Source organism: Siphateles boraxobius, unplaced genomic scaffold, assembly GCF_051911475.1.
Source record: "Siphateles boraxobius isolate OS27281-9 unplaced genomic scaffold, OSU_SipBor_1 25, whole genome shotgun sequence".
NCBI lineage: Eukaryota > Metazoa > Chordata > Actinopteri > Cypriniformes > Leuciscidae > Siphateles > Siphateles boraxobius.
This window is the reverse complement of record NW_027508866.1, coordinates 8,346,497-8,368,034: the sequence shown is the minus strand read 5'-3', so window position 1 is coordinate 8,368,034 and position 21,538 is coordinate 8,346,497. Positions and strand designations below refer to the sequence as shown.

At 38.0% G+C, this 21,538-nt stretch overlaps 1 protein-coding gene across 1 annotated transcript in view; it reads left to right on the top strand.

Moving 5' to 3' along the window:
* lhfpl6 (LHFPL tetraspan subfamily member 6) overlaps positions 1 to 21,414 on the top strand; it is a 32,562-nt gene extending 11,148 nt beyond the window's left edge. The window contains exons 3-4 of the mRNA XM_077242423.1: positions 19,740 to 19,838; positions 20,700 to 21,414. Of these exons, the coding sequence (XP_077098538.1) occupies positions 19,740 to 19,838; positions 20,700 to 20,818 (218 nt within the window). The 3' untranslated portion in view covers positions 20,819 to 21,414. The remainder of the gene's footprint in view (positions 1 to 19,739; positions 19,839 to 20,699) is intronic.
* The last annotated feature ends 124 nt before the right edge of the window (positions 21,415 to 21,538 follow it).

Here is a 21,538-nt window from a genome sequence, read left to right as displayed (position 1 = left end):
TACTGACAGTGTGTAATAAAGAAGAAAGAAAGTCGTACAGGTTCACAAAGGGTGAGTAAATAATAAAATAATTGTAATGTTTGAGAGAACTATTCCTTTAAAAGGGAACTTTGCTACTATAATTTTAAATAGCTAAGATATTATGTTCCTCCTAACAGAACTCCAGCATTCTTAATTCAGTCCCTGCCTCACACCGACATTGTACAGGTTTTTCTGCAGTGTGATTTTGAAAGTAACATGCTTTTGGAAAAATTCTGCATTTATGGTAATGAATTCATTCCCAGCTGTTGGCTGTTATGATGGTAAATGAATTCGTGAGCTTAGTTTAGGACACAGCAGTGGCCTTTTTCATCTCTGTTCTTTTCTCTCACCATTCCATGCCTTCCTCAGTCTCTGGCTGATTGAAATAAGAGTTATGGTCTGTGTAAGTCTGTGGTGGTCTATAATGGTGTGTGATGACAGTGCAGCTTTACATCATGTGCACGAGGCTGATAGCAGTGGCTGGCCGCCCGCTTGAGCCGAGCTCAGGACTGTCAGTCACGTCTAGGGATTGAATGGCAAGTTTTATGATGGAACTCCGTTTGGACAACTGCTCGCCCCAACTACTTTATTAAAGGGATATTTCACCCAAAAGTTTAGATTCTGTGTTCATTTACTGTCTTTCCAAACCTGTAAAACTAGAGATTTAAACTTATGTGGAAAACAAAAGATGTTTAAAGCTCAAACCAGTTGGTGGAATAATAGTTTTGTAGTGGCTTGTTATTTTCCTCTAATGTTCTTTGTTGGTCTAGCTCAAAGGTTAAACCTAAAGACGATCCCTGTCGGGGGACAGCAGGAGCAAAAGGGTCGTCTGGAGATCGTTGACCCTTTATTGCCTTCTCGCACGTTACTGTCATGGTATTTTAGTCATGCTTTGTCGGTCTTTTGGTAAAAGAATTTTCAGAAGAGCAAGTCAGAAGTAGCTTTCGAGAGGGACACTCACCTCTGTGTTCAAAGGAAATCTTGTCAGGTCAGGTTTGTTTTGACTGTGGCGCAAGAACACTCTAAATTAGCACCCTTGGTTTGTCCTCAAATTTACTTTAACATTTTACTTTACAGGTCCCTTTTGTGTCCTCGCTTTGCTGGCACATTCTCATGCAGACTTTAACAAACAGCAGCTAATTTGTCACGAAAGCTGCCAAAAAAAGGCAGTCATCCATGGAAAATTCCATCTGTAACAGCAGGTCCGAGCCGGTGCAGGTCTGTCTCTGTTTTCACAGTGTTGGGTTGTGATAAGACAGGACTGCACATAAACATCCACCTGCCAACTCACATATAGATAAAACAGGATGTCTGAATTTTTAGAAATGGTTGTAATTGCTGTGAAGAGTTCCAGATTGTAAGTATGTGAGTTGTGGAACTTTCTGTCTACGTTCTGACCAGTTGACTTGGCAACGATGAAGTAAACAATGACATGACTAGCCCTGGCAGCGATAACCCTTCATCCCTGGCTGGCCACTTCACAGACTGTGCTCTGGTAATTGAGATGTAATATGCCTAGTGCAGTTATATATAGATTGGAAAGTGCTTGATGGTGGAAGTCAGATGAGGAGAAGACAAGCTTATTTATGTGCTAGAACTTCCTCCTTTACAAACAGCTTTACACACAATGCGCTCCACAAGCACTTTCTTTAGGCTACTATTGACAAATGGTTCGATTAGTTTTCACTGTTTTCGCAAAGTCTTCATATAAAGCAACGAATTACAAAAGGTCAGTGATTTTACTCTTTTTACTGGGGTAAAACCTAGGTATGCTCCATTTTATAAATTCTTGCAGATAATTACTTTTCATATAATCAGTGATAAATTACTGATATTAAATTTCTGCACTATTTGTTTAAACAAGTAAAAAATAAAAGATTAAAACCAATCATTTTAAACTCTACAGTGAGGTTGGCATCACAATAGTATTGTACCGTATAAAAAAATGGATATTCTTTTTTTATGTTTGCTAAGGATTACATTGTTTTTAAAGGTTAACTTTAAGTGAGTGTTATCTAAGTGTAAAAATAGAGTAAATAAGCATGTTCAATTAAAAAACATTACAAAATTTAAAAATTAAAATTTGATAGTGGTTGATGTTTTATTTATTCAAGACAAAACTAATATCGGAAGTTAACCAATATAGTATCAACATATTGTGCTTCCCTTGTCACTTTAACACACACCATTGAACTAGAGGGTTCTGGACGATTGCTAGGGCATTTCTAATATGGTTGCTATGGGGTTTGGGATGGTTGCTGGGTTATTTATTTAAGTCAAAAGTGCCTACCCATGATATTCTGGTCTCTATATGGCTATTTTCTTTAACACGATTTTGTCCACCACCTAAAAATTGTACTTCCGATTTCTTGTTCACGTTTTTTTTTTTATTGTCTATTCTTCATCTTGTAGTTCTAGTTTCTGTATCTTCTAATACACTGCTGCAGTCACATTCTCTGAACTCTTTTTTTGGCAAACTTTATTACAGAAGGCTTGTTGTTGTTGTTGTTGTTGTTGTTGTCGTTGTTGCAGGTTCGATAGACCTCATGTGCGTCATTTGAAATATATTGATTTTCCATTTTGTATGTGTGCTTTAATTATATTTTTAGAAAGTAAATGCAAAAAACATCTCACCTCAGTTTTCCTTTAACCTCGGGAAGTGATATTGGATTTGAATCACTGCAAAAGAAAGACTGCATCAGTAATACAATACTTACATTGATTTCTTTTGGAGAAAAGTAGAAGACGGACAGGAGTGGTAGAGAGTAATCAGAAAATATAACATTCTTCAGTGTAAAACAAGGGCCAGCGGTTTAACATATTTAGAAGTTATTTTTTGTTGATGCTTATGAAGGACTGTGTGGAGCTGAATGGACAAGCACGTTTATGCTCAACCCCACAGAGTAAGGAGACATTGTTTATTCAGTCTATTCAAGGCCACTGTCTCTGGGTTTTATGTCTCAACCCACTGAAACAAAAATACATTTGTAGAACTAGTTTTAAACACTAGTAATAGAACACATTTAGACACTATCTTTTATAGAAACTGGACAATGTTGATGACTTAATCAGTGTTTGACTACACTGTAAAAAAATAATCTGTGAAATTTGCTGTAACAAAATACAGTATCAACATTTTAGTTTTTATGGATTTAACTTAAATTTATAGTAAAAAAAGAACATGATATAACATAACTGATATAATGTTAATATACCAACCTATTGAAGTATTAATAATTGTTTGTGTTGTGTACCTTTGTTATACACTAACAATAACAGGTTATAACGGGAGTCCAGAACTCAGTCATTCACTCGCGCTGTTTGATTGACAGCTCCAGCGATTATAAAGGGAGGACTCTGGTCGCTTTCTATATAATGTAATCACAATTTAAATAACAGATTATTTTCATGCTACTCAGAGAAACAATGTAAAGTTGCCAGTTTAGTCACCGGCTTGATTTACTGACGCATAAACAGCAATAAAAAATGTTGATACAAAGAACGTCTGACTGTACATGAATCATTACTTCTCAGAAATCACTGGTCACAGATCAGGCATTAGAATTAAAACGGTTACTTATATGTTGTGGCATTACTGTCGGGTCCATATCTTACAGTAAAAGTCTTTTTTCCGAAATCGAGACTGATTTACCAAAGAATCCACAGTGAAATGTACCGAACAAACAAATAATGCTCTACTGAGAAATTCACAATAAATAAGTACTCTCCTAGCATTAGGATCCTTTGGGAAGTAATGTTATTTTTAGTCCAGTGATCCTGTATCGCTCTTCTCTCCTTCTCATCTCACTAACTTGCCATTGGGCAGGGCCAAAGATGTAATAAAGTAGAGACATTGATCTGATTCAGCAGAGGCGGACATAATAATGTGACTCAATCCGAAATGAGTCATTTTCAGAGCTTGGTTTCATTAAAAGCTGTTTTTGGACTAACGATTAAGTTTTGCGTTCTAAAACTTAGACGATGTTTTTAAAGTATAATGACCTCTTGCATGTCAAAAGATCAAGGAAATTTTGATTCCTCAATTCATGACCCCTTTAAAAATGCATATAGCACGGGAATTGAAGATCAGATTTATAGATCAGCTCCACTCACAAGATTGATAAGACTTTTTTTGCCTTTCTATTAGAGCTACGGAAGGAGAAGGCAGTTCTAGGAGATGTTCAGGATGGGGTTTCTAGTGTTTTGTGCAGCCTAAACATGCAATAATTGGGACGTCTCACTGTTTTGGAGTCAAAGCATCAAAGCATTGTGCTTCTTAAGACAAGACAGAGTGCTTAACTTTCTGTCTTCACCATTGTTTGAGATCCTATTTTACTTACTTGTTTGAGAGCCTATTTTAATAGTTCCACTGTTTTTTCTGTCTGGTTGTAGTTCACTAAGAGTCACAGTCACCTTCTCAAGCTGAAGATAAGGACACAGTATTGATCATGAAGGGACACCGATCAATAGGAAGATAATCACTCTTGACCCCAGTGTCTCTGTGACCTGTAAGAGGGCATGCATGCTTCTTTGTGCTGATAAAAATGTATAGAGACGTAGTAAGGAGAGGTTTTGTTTGTTTGATTTATTTTGTGTGTTCTAGAGGGGGGAATGTATCATAGTCTCGGGAGAATCGGGGGGAACCAGTCACAGTCTGTTCTTTGAACTCCTGTACAGCTGTCACAGCACAATGTGACACCCTAATATGGCAGCGTAGGACAACCTGTGATGGACGATTTTTACACACACACACACAGACACAGACACACACACACACACACACACACACACACACACACACACACACACACACACACACACACACACACACACACACACACACACACACACACACACACACACACACACACACACACACACACACACACACACAGATACACACACACACACACACACACACACCAATTCTTCGCATGAGCAGTGGACTATAAACTAGAGATTTAATTTTCTAGTTGGCAGTCTTTCCATGATTTGTAACCAGAGTTTTCTGTCAGTAGGAGTGTGTGCATTTTGCATCATTTTAGTGGCGCTTGCTTGGACTTATTGCTAATACTCAGGGTTAGGGATTTTAACAAACCCTTAACCATAAGCATTCAACTTTGGCACATAACTGATACCTATTTAGTGACACTTCAAATCATGCTGCTTAAATATTAAAAACATATATAGTTTTTAATTCTTTTCTATTATTTTATTTATAAATTTGTACAGTTTGTTTTGTTTTGTAACCAGCCAGAACACCCTAGCATCCACCTAGCGATGTGCTAAAAACCACTAAGAGAGTAACTATGAATAATGACTTCAGAAAATGTAAGAATCTAGTCGATCATTTATTCTGAAGACCTTTATCCTCCAGAATAACATGTGACACTCCTTGTCAAACTCCCCTTCCCCCATAAATCTCATTTTAATATCATCATCTATGTTTCCCTTAAAAATTCATTTTCTTTTCCTCTTTTCCTCTCTATTTGTCTCATCAAGCTTTGGCGTATCTTTGAAGTCAATGTTCACATCTTCACTAATGTTTCTCATTGAAACCTCTGGGTCTGTTTATTTCACTATAGCTTTGCATGTTATTATTTCCTGATTTAATTTTACAAAAATATCACTGGTTTTATAAACTCAGGAACAAAATAAATCCAATTTACCCTCTATTGCTATATAGGCTAGGTGAGGTATTTTTTCATTACTATTATGCCAGAGTTTCAAGCCTTGAATATTACACAGGGGAAAGAGAAAGTGAAATTGTATTAGGGTATCTTGATATCATCCCACTGCAATCTATTTCCTCTGAGCTTAACTGGGATTTTCTTTCCCACGTCCAAGCTGATGATGACTCTACTTGTGATGCATGTCTCCTAGGCGGTGACCTTGAATTCTCTTTTTCTCTCCTTTTAGTAGGGACATAACCGGTTGTGATGAAGAGTAAATTACTGTTCTCCTTCCTAATGTGGGACCTCACTTCATGCTAGCATTTTTCATTAGTATGATACTGGGAGTGATTTTTCACACCTCCTATCCACCTTTACATGTTTTCCATAACTCTTTGATGTCATTCGTTCCCTTCTCTTTTTACCCTTCAGATTCCTGCTCCACAGCTCTTCCATGATCAAAGCTCCTTTCTTATTTTAAATCATCTTGAAAGGGAGAAGATATTAAAAGGATCCAGACTTTTTTTGCATGGCAGAAACCTTACATGTGAGCAATTAAAATCCCATTTTAACAAAGTAAAAGGCAGGGAAAATTTTTAAGTGTACTGATTAAGATTTGAATTAAATGTGGACTTGCATTTAAGGTATTAAAAAAAGTATTAAAATACCATCTTAATATGTAGAGATAGCTATAAGTAAGCAATGTGTAGGTTGATTCCCACAATGAAAGTGTGAACTGGCAAATTCAAAACATTGCATTGTTTGTTTGTGCTGTCCAACCTGCCCGACAACAGAAACGTTGGCTCAATCAATGGCATGAGTTTGGGGTGGAGCTGTCTGTTTGGCTGACCAATAATAGATGGGTTTAACCTGTTTGGAAACAGTCATTATTTCTTTGTTAAAAGTATTTTATTAGCTTCAAAAGGGATAGTTCACCATGTGTGTGTGTGTGTGTGTGTGTCTGTGTGTGTGTGTGTCTGTGTGTGTGTGTGTGTGTGTGTGTGTGTGTGTGTGTGTGTGTGTGTGTGTGTGTGTGTGTGTGTGTGTGTGTGTGTGTGTGTGTGTGTGTGTGTGTGTGTGTGTGTGTGTGTGTGTGTGTGTGTGTGTGTGTGTGTGTGTGTGTGTGTGTGTGTGTGTGTGTGTGGTCCAAAGTTATTTTGGATTCCCTTGACTTTCATTGTATGGACAAAAACATTATTTTATTAATGTTATTAACAATATATTTTATGTTCAACATTTGTACATTACAAGTTTGTAACAATACAAATACATTCAGTAAATGATGCCAGAACTTTTATTTTTGGGTGAACTATTCCTTTAACATACAAGCTTCATGGGTAATGAGTGAAGTTTATTTATTTACAGTATATCTTTATTTATTCTTATTATTATATATTTATTCACTTCTAAGAGCTTCTTCTAGAACAATGGAACTCTGTTCTTTTTCTGAGAACCTTGCGACTGTCATTTAACATCTGGAATTGATAGAAGTTGTGGGTCTTTTGGGAAGGTTCCTCCCATCGGTTCTTTTTCTCAACTCTCTCCTGCTGATTCCTGAATGACGTCTTCTCCTCTGTGTGAGAATGCACTGTGTTGTAACTGCATCCAGATGTTTCCAGTGTTGACTTCAACCAAACTCAATAAACTTTCCATTCTCTCTAGGGTTAAAAAGAAAAGCAACACTCAACATCTGCAAGAACATTATGTTGAAACTAGTGAAATCATTGGGGTGTTGAAAGCAAGACTCTAGAAGCACTTCAGATCGTAACCTGTTTATGAAATACTTTCTGCTTTCTTGTCTCAAAACACCCAGTTAGTGTGCGGGTTAGGACAACAATGCCTTAGTTTTCCCTATGTAATCCTCAATCCTAAATCCTGTTCAAGAGTTTATGGGTGGTCTGGGAAAGTCCTCTGCCTTTAGAGAATACTTGGTTGAATAATCAAAATGCATATTTTCTGAAGCAAATATGAGCAAAAAACAATTTCCTTCAGGGTTTGAGGAGATCGATTGGTTTAAATTAAAATTAATTTGAAGTGATTTGAGGTTAGAAAGATCATGACACAATTTTCAGTTTAAAGCAAATAATCTGTGGAAGGAGTAGCTCGATTGGACTGACCAAACTTGAAACGAAAACTAGTTCTGTAATATTTAGCAGGAAGATGGTGTGGAATAGAAATGTTGTGTCATTCTGAAAAGACTCAGGTTTGAATTGTTTTTTTAATTTCAGGTTTGAATTGGCTTTGGTCTGTGTGGGTATGATCATATGCTGCCATAATGGAGCCATCTGTGATCAGATCCTCCAGCCAAGATGTCACACACTGATGTTAACAGTGACAGGAGTGGATGCATGAACATGGGAGACCAAGGTTGGTCATATGAAGCCTTCAGATATCTAAATGAGTGACACTAAAGCCAAGAACTGCCTCTGTTATAGGTCTGTTTTATTAGCCAGGGAGAGTTGTTGAAGTCCACCAAATTATATTCCTAATGATTTGTGGCAAAATAAACGCAAGCAACATTGCAATGTGATTACTTTTTTATTTGGAATTTGGAATTGTCCTTTACAATGAAAATCACTGGGGTTAAAAGTTGTTTTGGACCCCACTTACTTTCATTTCATAGACAAAAACAAGGAAATGTTCTACAACATGTCTTCTTGTGTTCCTCAGTATAGGCTCTGCTGATTAATGTGACACCCGGCCTGGAGCCGCATCATCCCTCAGAAGTGCTTGCTCATGAGAACATTAGTGGACTTTGTCTAAACTTGCAGACCTCACGTTGACCCGTTTGTCATGGCCTTTCATCTTTGACCTGACACTCTTTCCTGATAGAGGCAACAGTAGCATTGCTAAACGTCAGGCTGCTTTTGCAGCTGCTGAGTTTGTACCCTTCAGCAGTCATTAAAGTCTTCCGAAATAACTTTGTTATACTGACCGATTAATTATCTATTGTAATAACAAGATTAGAGTTTAGACAATAATTAGACAATAATACAAATAATTGTGATAAAATAATTTATGAGAAAAGTTTTATGTCTAAGAGGAATGGATCAGAATGAGAGTTTTTTTGGTTTTTTTTTTTTTTGCAAGCTTTTGGACATGGGCTATTTTCGCAAATGTGACTGCAGATTAATATCATTATTCAATTATTATAATCATTCAGTATGTTTTTGAGATGCAATACTTTGGTTTAAACCAGTGTTATTATTAACTAATCTATAGTTTACATTACTTGAAGCTGAAATAAAATAAAATATTAGATGAAAAACTTAAACTTAATTAGAAATTAAACTGGAATTTGTACTAAAGTGTACTAAATTTACTAAATTTACTAAAATGTAAATTAAAGCTAAATATAAAAAAAAAAACGAATAAAAATGACAAAAGCACATAAACTAAAATTATAAGGAAACCTAGATATAAATTGTAATTATATTTTTATTATTAATTATATTAATATTAATTAAATATGAATTAATCCTATAATATTATACACATAATAATACTAAAATAACACTTAGTGTTAATAATAATAATAAGTAGTGGTTCGAACCACTAACTCAAAGTAAAAGCAATGGTAAACGTGATGCTTGCATTAGCTACAGGAGTCAAGTCAAGTCAAGTCACCTAATTTATATAGCGCTTTCAACAATATGGACTGTTTCAAAGCAGCTTTACAGTGATAATAGGAAATTTACATTTAGTCATTTAGCAGACGCTTTTATCCAAAGCGACTTACATCTGAGGACTAAACCAAGCGAGTCATCGTGAAGAGGGAAGAACAACGCAAGAAGTGCTCAAAATACAAAGTTCAGGCATTGCTCAGAGTTGCAAAAGCCAGACGAGGGAAGATTTAAAAGGGAAGGAAAGATTTAAAAGAGAAGATTTTTTTTTATATATATATATATATATTTTTTTTTTTTATGTTAAGTACTCACGGAAGAGATGAGTTTTCAGTTGTCTTTTGAATGATGTCAGGGATTCTGCATTACGGACAAGGGTGGAGAGATCATTCCACCAGCATGGAACCGTGAATGAAAATGTTCTGGAGAGTGATTTAGTGCCTCGCTGTGATGGCACCACCGTCGCTCCTTGGCCGATCGTAGGCTTCTGGTAGGGACGTAGACTTGTAGTAGGGAGTGAAAGTAGGATGGAGCTGAGTCTGTGGTAGATCTGTAAGCAAGCGTCAAAGCTTTGAATTTGATCCGAGGAGCGAGTGGTAGCCCCTGCAGTGAGATGAACAGAGGAGTGACGTGAGCCCTTCTGGGCTCGTTGAAGACAAGGCGGGCTGCAGCATTCTGGATCATTTGTAGAGGTTTAGTAACACATGATGGAAGTCCAGCCAGAAGAGCATTGCAGTAATCAAGCCTAGAAATAACCAGGGCCTGGACGAAAAGTTGTGATGCATGCTCAGTTAGGAAAGGCCTGATCTTCCTGATGTTATACATTGCAAACCTGCATGATCGAGCTGTCTTTGTAATGTGGTCTGTGAAGGTCAGCTGGTCATCAAATATTACTACAAGATTTCTGACCGACCTTGATGGGGAGAATGAGAAGCTCAGTCTTTGCCAGGTTGAGCTGCAGGTGATGTTCCTTCATCCATGCCAAGATGTCCGCCAGACAGCTTAAGATACGTGCAGCTACTGTGGGATCATCTGGTTGAAATGAGAGGTGGAGCTGTGTATCATCAGCATATGGTAAGAGAAACTATGTGTCTTTATGATGGGTCCCAATGATGTGGTGTAGATGGAGAAGAGGAGCGGTCCAAGAACTGAACCCTGAGGAACCCCTGTGTTCAGTTGATGTGCTTTGAATACCTCGCCCTCCATGACAGAGATTGTTTTGGCTTTACAGTAGCTCTAGAATAAAGTTATTGTCCAGCTTAAGTTAGTTTGGATTGATTCACTTCCGTTGCAACGATCATTAGTTATTAACTTAGGGGCCGCTAACGCGACACCGTTCTAACAGAAAATTCTTTAATGCGATCCAGCCGCTCATTTGCCTAAACCAGTGCCTGGTGGCTCTGAGGATTTTGTTATCACTTCCGCTTAGCCACGTGAATCGGAATTATCCCGACAACGTTTTATCAGTACAGAGGTAACGGGAAGGAGGCCTTCACAAGGGAGAGACTAGTTGACACTTCAGGACTGCGTTGTCGTCATGTCCATGCGCAGTTCCTTCATCAGATCCGTATCCGGCCTGGATCCGGCGGACTGCGGTAAACCTCGGGATAAACAGAGAGACAAATATTAGCATAGACTTCTTATGATGTACAAAGTACATCAGGATTTATGGGAAGTGTTCCCGGTTCCGGCTGATCTAAACTATGGAGCCTAACTAATTATAGAATTATAGAAGTCTATGATGTGTAATATGTATGCTAAGCCAAAGATTGTTCCAAAGTTTTGGTGCTAAATAGTAAATATATTTAGAATATATTTAGGAGTAAATATATAACGCTGTATCTTCAAGTCAGCAGAGATATATCAATATTTTGTCTTTGTCCAGTATGCAGGACAAGCTTTGTTGGATTGTCTTGTCCAGTATGCAGTCCAAAGTATATCTGAGCACTTAACAAATGATTAGGCAGAGAGGCTCATCTTTAAGCCAGCATAACACAATTCTTCTTCCTCCCCAGTCTTGGAGATGCTTATTTTTCTGAGAAGCAGAGGGAATGTAAGTGGGTGGCAGGAGAGAGCAAGAGTGCAGGGTAGGCATGGAGCCAGACATCCAGTTCATGAAAGAGCTATGATAAAATATCCCAAAGCCTATAAGACCCACTAGCACTGTATGAATGCCTCCCTTCCTCGAAAATGATGGTTATGTCAGGACAGCGCACTGCAGTTCTGAGGAATGGCTTCCAACGTTAGAATGAGGACCGGCTGGGATTGTTCTCAATCGAAGCGGTCGCAGCCTGCCAAGGCTTTTTAATAAAGAGGGGCAGATTTATGCCGACATCAAAATGAGATGCTAAATGTCTGACATTGTTCGTCTACCTTGGCTTTTTTTTTAACCTTGGCTAGTATGTGGCATAATTTGACTAAATAAGTATTTTTGTTTGAGAAAGATTGACTTTATAATGGACTTTATAACTTCACACTGGTTACAAATAAAAGAAAATTAAAGCATATTTCTTAAAGGTCCACTATGTAACTTTTGGAGCTCTAGCGGTTAAAAAACAAAATCGCATGCATTTTGCAGAAGAACATTGTTTTGGTTGTTCTTAGGCTGTACGCGACTATGCTGATGAATATGACCCTTATCAATAGATGCTTTTACAATGAACTCTGTTAGAGAGCTACATAAGGCAATTTATCCGTTCAATAACATATATACCTTACTCACCTGTTAAGTAATAAAAACAGCATCTCCAAGTCGCTTTTCCAACATTTCAAATACCTCAGTTCTCGCCATCTCCAAAAAGCCAATCAAATGTTGATTCTTGTTTTATTACAAGATTTGTCGCATTCTCTTTTTGCCAGCAGACTCTTCTCCGTTCTGCGATTTTTAAACAGGTGATTCCCCGGAGGCTCAAGAATTAGCATGTCCATGTCAACCTTTCTCGCTCATTGTGACAACTAACCTATGTCATTCCCACTCCATATATGCGTTAAAATAGCCTGGAGCAACTTTTCTCTATTTATGGATATGACGAGACACGGGCTTGTGACTAGGGTTGGGAATTGTTTGAATTTGAACGATTCCGATTTCGATTTCGATTCCTTGTTTCGATTCCGGTTCCTAACGATTCTCGATTCCGATTCTTTTAAGAGGCAGGGTCAAAAAAGTTTAGGATATTTTAAATGAGCTAGCTAACCAACGATCTTTCTGAAGGAAATAGTCTAACCTTCTCCATCAATTTTAATTCTATGAACTTTTTACTTTTTATGAACTTTACTATTAATTTCTCACAGGGTTGTTTTCAACTACAATATACATATCAAATCTATGAACTTGAATATAAATATTATAAATTATGAATATATTTTCACAGGGGTACACTTTCCTCTAGAGAGCTTTATTTTTGAAAACCTCATGAAAACACATTTACACATGAGTGTATGATGATGCAGGTACTTAAACATTTTACCGTGCTCCCACTTATGGGCTAACCTAGTAGAGAATAGCAAATAAACAATAAGAAACAACTTGTAAAACCTTCGTCATCTGGCGAGGAGAGAGCAACCAGCGAAATAACCTGTGCTCCGAACGGCGTCGAGAGCACTTTTGGAACATATCCATGCCTTGGTTTGATGCTGCGTTCACACCAGACGCGAATAGAGCGCCTGGCGCAAGTGATTTCAATGCAAAGACGCGTTACGCGCGAAAAAAATTCCTGTGGCGCGAATGGGGGACAGGCCCGCTTTTCAGTTTATAATGTCTATGTTTATATAGACGCGAACACTCCTTTTTTACGTGCGTCAATTTCGCTCTTGTCCGCGCAAATTGATTCAAAGCTCTCAAGCGTATAACTAGACGCGGTAGGCGCGCGGTAGGCGCGAATTTGACGCGCTATTAGCAGCATTAGGACGACTCTCGAGTTGCTTCGCTCGGTTATGCCAACACTTCCAGTGGACGCTTCTTTGTTGGTGTTCAGCGGTTTCTTCTTCCGGTCAGCGGACTGTGAATCGAAACTAGGAATCGAAATTTAAACTTTTGAACGATACCGGGTAAATCGCAAAGCTACTTCTGGTTCCAATCGATACTCGATACTTGATACCCAAGCCTACTTGTGAGCAATTTCTTGCAAAAACCTGGATACTGGTTGTGAGCAATTTCTTGCAAAAACCATTCCATCTTGTCTAAAATATAAACACTTATAATAGGCTTACCACAGTGAATCAGGGTAAGACAAAAACACATTTGAAAGAAGGATTGATGATGTATTGATTTTGAAGAAAAAAGTTTCATAGTAAACCTTTAAATTAAAATATTAAATAATTCAAAAGTTAAAATAACATTATTCATTATAATTATTGTTAGTTGATTGATTGATTGATTGATTAGGGGGCTTTTTAATTATGAAATGGACTTTTTAAATTGGAAAAAATGTATTGTATATAATTTAATTGTATATAATATAATTCTTATTGTTATTATTATTGTTCTTAAAATCATGAAATTTACTTTAAAAAAGGCATTTTCCCTGTTTTTCCTTCTGTGGTCTCAGGAAGGGTCATGAAAAATTAACATGGCAACAGAAAATGCCAAATCTGCCAACCTGTCATATTTCTTTGATGTGATATCCTCTCTCCTTTTTACTAAAGTCTTTGAATTGACAGAGAGGATGGGGTGAGTGATTGCAGTGGAGATAAAAGTGGAATGTTTTGAGACTTTTGTCTGCTGTCAGGATAAGAGATATGTCTTATCATTGTGTGCTGGAGTGTTTACTGAATCCATGAGTGACTGATACCCATGCGTTCCCGACAGCAGATCTTCGGGATTGTAAATGCAATTTGAAGTTCAAGTCATTCCATTTAGATTATGCTGTCCCTTCCTCCACAGCATGTCTTGTTCCCGCTGAAAAACACTTTGTACAGATACTGTATGAAGGTCCTATCTATGCACACTCACTGAGAGAAGAGAGCTTGCGTGAGTAGCAATCAGAGGTGTTGCTCTTAGTGATAAGACAGTTGTCTCAGCTGTCCCTGTGTTGGCGCTCTCATTTCCTGAGGTGTTGTCAGGCTGTGTGAGCACTGTAGAGTTGACAATAGACCATCTGCCGTGTGTGTTGCACAAAAACTACAGCTATTACTTATCACATCTAGAAAACAACCTATTCCAACCTGTTTTCCCCAAGCAGGGGTGCAAGTTATTTTAAGATATTTTTTTTATGCTATGAAATATCTGTGTATATTTTTTCTTAGTTTTATAGATTGTTATTGTGGTTTATAATACACTTCTATATTACTAATTTTGGTTATATATATATATATATTTTAATTCTCTAATACATCTCTGCACTCTTTATCAGTAGCTATGTACCTTCCAGTAGCTATGTTTTCCATCCACCTATTTTTCTGTGCATTTTGGGATATTGCATAAAAAACCATGTATGGAAATGCCAAGATGAGCATAAATTCTAAAAATGCGTATAAAAAAAACGTAGGCTCTCAGTTGAGGCGGATACATTTTTTATCCGATAAGACGACATAATCTATGATGGAAACGCATTTACCACATAAATCCTTCAATAATACGCAACAAAAAACTTTGCCTAAACAGAGAATGTGATTTCAATTTCTCAATTTCAATTTCACAGCATCTCAAATGTTGGTTTGGTCATTCTGAAATGCTTGAGCCAAAGTCTTTGATCAGATGATTTGGTATAATGTCCCAGAAGTGTCTCACATGATTGCGTTCCCAAACACCAGGCATCCGAACGCAATATAACAAGACAGCGTTTATTGTGTTTCATCTGTGTGCTCTGAGATGCAAATCTTTAATTATGTTGGATAAAAGAGCCACAGTTTCTTCCCCGATTGCAGCAACTTCCATTTTTTCTCAAATAAAAATGATGTCATCAGGTGGCATCCAACCTTCACGGGGTGTTTCGACCCTGAACCACAACACCCTCCAGTTGGCGGGTCGGCAGTGATGGCCAGTCACTGCCCACCTCCTCCTGGCCCCAGCTCAACTCCTCCCTTCTATTCCAGAGCCAGCAAGACACTCTTTCTGCTGCCTCACCCAACCTACGGACAGCTGCCTTCCTCTCCCTTCCTGCTATACCCAGAGCTGTGAGTGTCTTCCACACAGACTGCGCCGAGAAACCCCTACACCCGACCTCAACCAGGAATAGCCAGGTCTGCCACCCTTTGGCCCTCCACTGCTCAACGAGGTCCTGATACTTAGTGGCTTTCCGCTCATAGGCCTCCTCGCACCCGTCTTCCCACGGGACCGTCAGCTCAATCAAGATTATCTTCCTTACCTCCTCAGACCATAGGACCACGTCCGGCCTCAGTGATGTTTGCACAACCTGGGTGAAGACTAGTTTCCTTCCCAGGTCCACCCTCATCTCCCAGGATTGTGCTACTTGCAAGATGCTCTTTTCTCTCCTCTCAGGGGCTGGTGGTTTCACCCCTTCTCTGATGAACTGAATGAATGTTGCCGGCCTTGCACTTTCTTCCTCCAGGTGTCGGACCTCGGCTTGAATCATGTCCCTCCTCTGCCCTGGGTCTGCTTTACCCCACTGCTGGAAGTGGGTGGACCCGAGTCCTTGCCTCCCTACGGATGGGTTCCCAATGATGTCCTTCAGCTTCAATGCGCTTTTCCGCTTGCGCCACTGATGTGTCAGCCCGCCATTTGCGTCCTGATCTCGTAGTGACGCCTGCTTTTCTGACTTTTTCATCAGTGGAGTCTTGGTACATCATCCCAGACCGGCACTTTGCCACCTTGAACTCTTCCATCACTGATGATAGGGGTAGCTGTACTTGACCAGACCTGGTATATAGCCCAACTGACGTAAAGCTTGGTGGGATTCCGAGCCACTTGCGAAGATGTTTGTTAACTCGCCTCTCGACTCCTTCCACTGCTGTCATAGGTACTTCATAAAGTGTCAGTAGCCACATGAGTCGTGGTAACAGACCGTGCTGGAAGAGCCAGGTCTTGAACTTCCCTTGCAGTCCTGACCCCTCGATCTTGCTCAGCCATACATCTGCCTGTTTCTCTGTCCTAGAAAAGTTGCATCTGTCGGTCAAGGATGCATCATACCATTTCCCTAGGCACTTAATTGGGTTTCCCTGAATTGAATACTAATCCACTTGATATAAAACTATATACTCATTCTATTTCAGGGTTCTGAAAGCCCAAGTATTAGCAACGCATGTGACGCGAGAGTTAGAAGATTGAAGTTGATCACTGTTTTTGTGGACTGAATGAAAATTCAAAACCCTGCCACTCTCTATGCAGGCTGAGAATCGTGTTTAGATGAGGGTTTAAAACAGGATTATGGGTTTCAGGGTAGAGCTTGATCTTTATATTTGAGCAACATGAGAATCCTTAGAGACGAGATGCTCAGAAGTAGTGTCTCCTATGCTCGATTCTTTTCTCCTTTGCTTCTCTCTCACATGCATCTTTATAACTGATTTCCTCCATATGTGTAGCAGCTACAGATAAGAGACTTTGCCCAGTACACATAATGGTTTTCCTTTTCATCCTGTTATTCAAACACATATGAAGTAAACACACACATGCCATTTCATGAGATCATTATCTAATGATTCAATGTATCCACTGTTTCCTTCACTTTTAGATAAAAAAAAAATTGTGTTAAATCTGTTCAGATCCAGTATATATTACTCACATGCACAACTGCAACTGCAGTAGTCAGCTTTGCACACAATTTCATGCACTCTACCTCATGATTATTAGTTTTTATGCTTCGTTTTTTTTTTTTTTTTCGTAATGTAGACTTACTAGTGCAATGCATACTATTTTTGTTGCGCATCCTACTTATTATATTCTACATTTGTAATGCACAGTGTCTGGTTTAGTCTAGTTGTGTAGTACATTTTTGCAGGGAATTCTACCTAGTGCATACTTGTTTTGTAGTGCATAGTGCCTAGTTTAGTCTAGTTGTGTAGTACATATTTGTACTAAGCATTGCGTAGTGCATACTGTTTTGTATGTAGTTATCTAGAGCACTTTTATATTTTACTGCACACCCTTCGATTAAAATTAACTTTTGTTAAAACGCACAACATAAACGTCATCGTTCTCAGCCACTCCCTCTGTTCACTGATTGGCCCGGTAAAAAAATTGATCGGAGAAAACCAAAGACTACAGCACAATCCCAGACCTAGTACTGAAGGAAAATGAAAATTGAGCGGAAGTACGTAGGAGGGTGGAGCCAGGCTATAAAGGGACATGGTAATGGAAAAAATATGAGATGGGAGTAAAAATACTTTCAATCTTTTTGCTTTCAATGCTTTTGCGTCTCGCATATTTATATAGTTGAGTAATTATATTGTATATAATTTGCGGGCATCCGAGTCGTAATCAATATGCGGGGTATTGAAATTGCGGTAACACTTTATTTTAATGTGTCCTTGTTACACGTTACATGTATTTACTGTAGTAATAACCATAAATTAGGCATAATTGTATTCAACCAACCCTAAACCAAACCCTTATCCTACCCTAACCCTATAGTAAGTACACATAGTTATTTACTATTACTCAGAACTTAAATGTATAATTACACTGTAACAGAGACACATTCAACTAAAGTGTAACTGAAATCACTTTGGAATGCGCGCACGCTTTTCACTTTCGATTTAGAATTTACAATCACATACTCTGTGAATAGGAAGCGGCTGTTCTGACCACACGTTTTACAAAATAATATATTTGTCAATGACTCTCAAGACCTGTTGCGCATAAAATCCTCTACCTGGGCAATTAATGTAAGCAAGCCAAACCATGTCCTTTTAGGGGCTCCATAGAATGCGCTATTCATTTTCTGTGCTTTTCCGAATATGGTAATTCAGCTTCAGGCATGTATATTTATAACTATTTAAGAACTTTCCCAATGCTAGTGGTAATATGACTTTGAAAACACAGTGCAACCAGAAGCCCATTGCAGGCCAATAAGCTGCTTTTTTCATATTCTGAGTGTGCAGCTCTCCGTCCCTCTTATTCAATTTATCACTGTCAATTTTTCCTCACTTTTTCTGTGACCAAAGGACCTCCTTGTTTCACAGTACTGCAACAGTCCATTTCTGTCTTGTCAAGGAGAACTGCTGTACTCGCAACCTTACCATACGTGCTCAACCACGTGTCAGCGAGTTAAATGAGTATGCCACTGCAATCCATAAAGTTAATTTCTGCATAAGTTGGCATTCTTTTCATGCTCTCACATCCACATAATAGACTTGCCCAATATCGACTTATCGATTACTCGTTTATAACTTCTCTGATTGCAGGATACAGGAAACTGAATCACGTAAAAGGCTATTTCCCTTGATTCTGTATTCCTTTGTCATTTTGAACTCTGAAGTAGAATGTCATTTTTATAAGTGCCTGACTCAGTGTAATGGATTTTCAGGCCTGCTTGAATGGATGCAGGGAAAAGAAGACATTTGAAGAATTTTAAAGACAAAGGCAAGTTTTGAAACGTATAACTTGGAGCGATTCCTATAGAACTGGAATAATAATGTCGGAATCTAGACTTTTTTATATCAAAGAATATCCATGACATCAAATGAAAGTGCTTCATTCCAAAAATAATCTTTGTTACTGGGATCTTTGTTACTTAGCTTGCACGGCTGTGTGGGAGTGTTCTTTGTGTTCAGTCCTCTGTCCTTTCATTATCTCAGACTCAGACCAAAACTACTCTGCACAGACAACTTGAGATGATCACACACCCATCATTTGTAAGCAGACACAAAGAGAACCAAATAACATGGCACACATAGTATGCACACAACAGCACTAACTGCTAAATATGTTCCATGCACACGGTTAGACAAGGCAAAGTCACTGTATATCTACTTATTTTCATATAATTTCTAGATCACTAGAGAGGAGGAGCCACAGTGAAACTATTATATATTATAACTTTTATATATTTGTGGTGGGAATTACAAAAAATGTTTATTTTTGCTCGATTTATAAGAACATGAAAGGGGAAATATGAAATAATTCCCAAGAAGCTCATTTATAAATAAGCAACTTGCTGCATTCATTATCATATTTTCATGGCTGTTTGGATCTTGAGCCCAGATGAAAACAAGATTTGTGCTTTATTGTCTCTGCGGAGGTGTGTGTTTGCATTTGCGTGTGATAGAGTATCTGTTTCAAATGGGAAAAAAACAAGCTAATGATCCTGCGTTGTTTGCCGTAAAACAAATAATAGCTTTTCAGACCGATGACAGAATGCATATGAAGCTATCATGGCTTTCATGGCTATCATCTATTTTTCAGGAGATATCACGCTCTTCTCCTCACAGCGGGGAAATGTGAGCTCTCTTAGTCATGTCTTAAAGTTCTACTTCTTGTGTATGTTTGGGTCTCTTTGTATTCATAGTGTGATTTTTCTCTCCGCAGGGCTGCTGATCGGATCTGGATGTGCCCTGTATCCTTTAGGATGGGACAGTGAAGAGGTCAGGCAGACTTGCAGCAACAGTTCTGACCAATTCGATCTTGGTACGTTGGTATATATATTGAGATGCAAAATTTCACATTATAATTTAGGCCTAGAAGACAAAGTAGGGGTGTACCAATATCGAAATTTAAAAATATTAGATATCAATCTACAGTATATGAGACTTATTACAATTTATATACACTACCATTTCAAAGCTTGGCATCAGTAAGATTTTTTTAAAGAACTTAATACTTTTATCCAGCATTTGATTAAAAATGACAGTAAGACATTTATAATGTTCAAATAAATGATGTTCTTTTGAATTTTTTTTTCCACAAAAATATTAAGCAGCACAAATGTTTTCAACACTGATAATAATAATAAATGTTTCTTGAGCACCAAATCCTCATATTACAATGATATAAGAAGGATCATGTGACACTGAAGACTTGAGTAATGATGCTGAAAATTCAGCTTTGATCACAGAAATAAACTACATTTAAAAATATATTAAAATAGAAAACAGTTATTCTTAATTGTAGTACCTTTTGACAATATTACTATTTTTACTGCATTTTTGATAAATGTATCTTAGCAACCCCAAATATTTCTAGATTTTGCACATTATATATGTGTGTGTGTGTGTGTGTGTGTGTGTGTGTGTGTGTGTGTGTGTGTGTGTGTGTGTGTGTGTGTGTGTGTGTGTGTGTGTGTGTGTGTGTGTGTGTGTGTGTGTGTGTGTGTGTGTGTGTGTGTGTGTGTGTGTGTGTGTGTGCGCGCACTAACTTCCACAAATCTAATTTCCACAAATTATTAAAGTAAAGAAATTCTGTACCATGGTTAAAATACATGAATACATTTTATTTTATTTTAAAAATAGGTAGGCCAACTTTTGAATATGTGGTTTATGTTTCTTCCAGGTTCTTGTGAGATCGGATGGGCTTATTATTGCACCGGGGCTGGGGCTGTGCTGGCCATGCTGTTGTGCACGTGGATGGCATGTTTCGCAGGGAAGAAACAGAAACACTACCCTTACTAAACATGTGGAAGACAAAACAACAGTAGAGGAAACTATGATCACCACATATACGGGCATGACTTTCATTCTCCGATTCAGAGAGCTTGTACATCCAGTCCGCTTCCCTAACACTTATCATATACAAGGAGACATGACTGAACGTTGACCTTTCCACGGCAGTTCCCCCTTGAGAATTTTTCTGTGACTGACCTTTGACCTGCATTGGAATCTTTTGCATTTGAAGTGATCAAAAAGAAATGTGTCAAATGGCCTATTGACGTTTGACCTTTTTAGTTGAAAAGGACTTACTGTATTACTCTCATTTATCTGTTTTGTTTGTGTAAGAACAGTATTCTTGGTGGCTTAAGTTGTTGCATTTTAGTACATTGTGATATTATAATAACCTATTCTATATCATGCATTCAATCATGTCCTGCTATTGACTTAAATGTCTCCGCTGCAACAATATACATCTCAAACAGACTGTGTATTTCCCAATTGTATGTTTAACAATATATTGTCTGATATATTTGTCTGTTATTTACAACTTTTATATATCACATGCATACATGTCTATTAAATTTCACTGTATTTGTAAATAAATACTGAGATTTAAACTCAGTTGTTGAGCATAAATCATTCATGTTAGTGCATTTGTGTTTTTAATGCCTTTTATTTTAACCTTAAACAGAGACTCGGTAAACGTCATTTCTTATCTGCATGATCTGTGTATTTTTAACC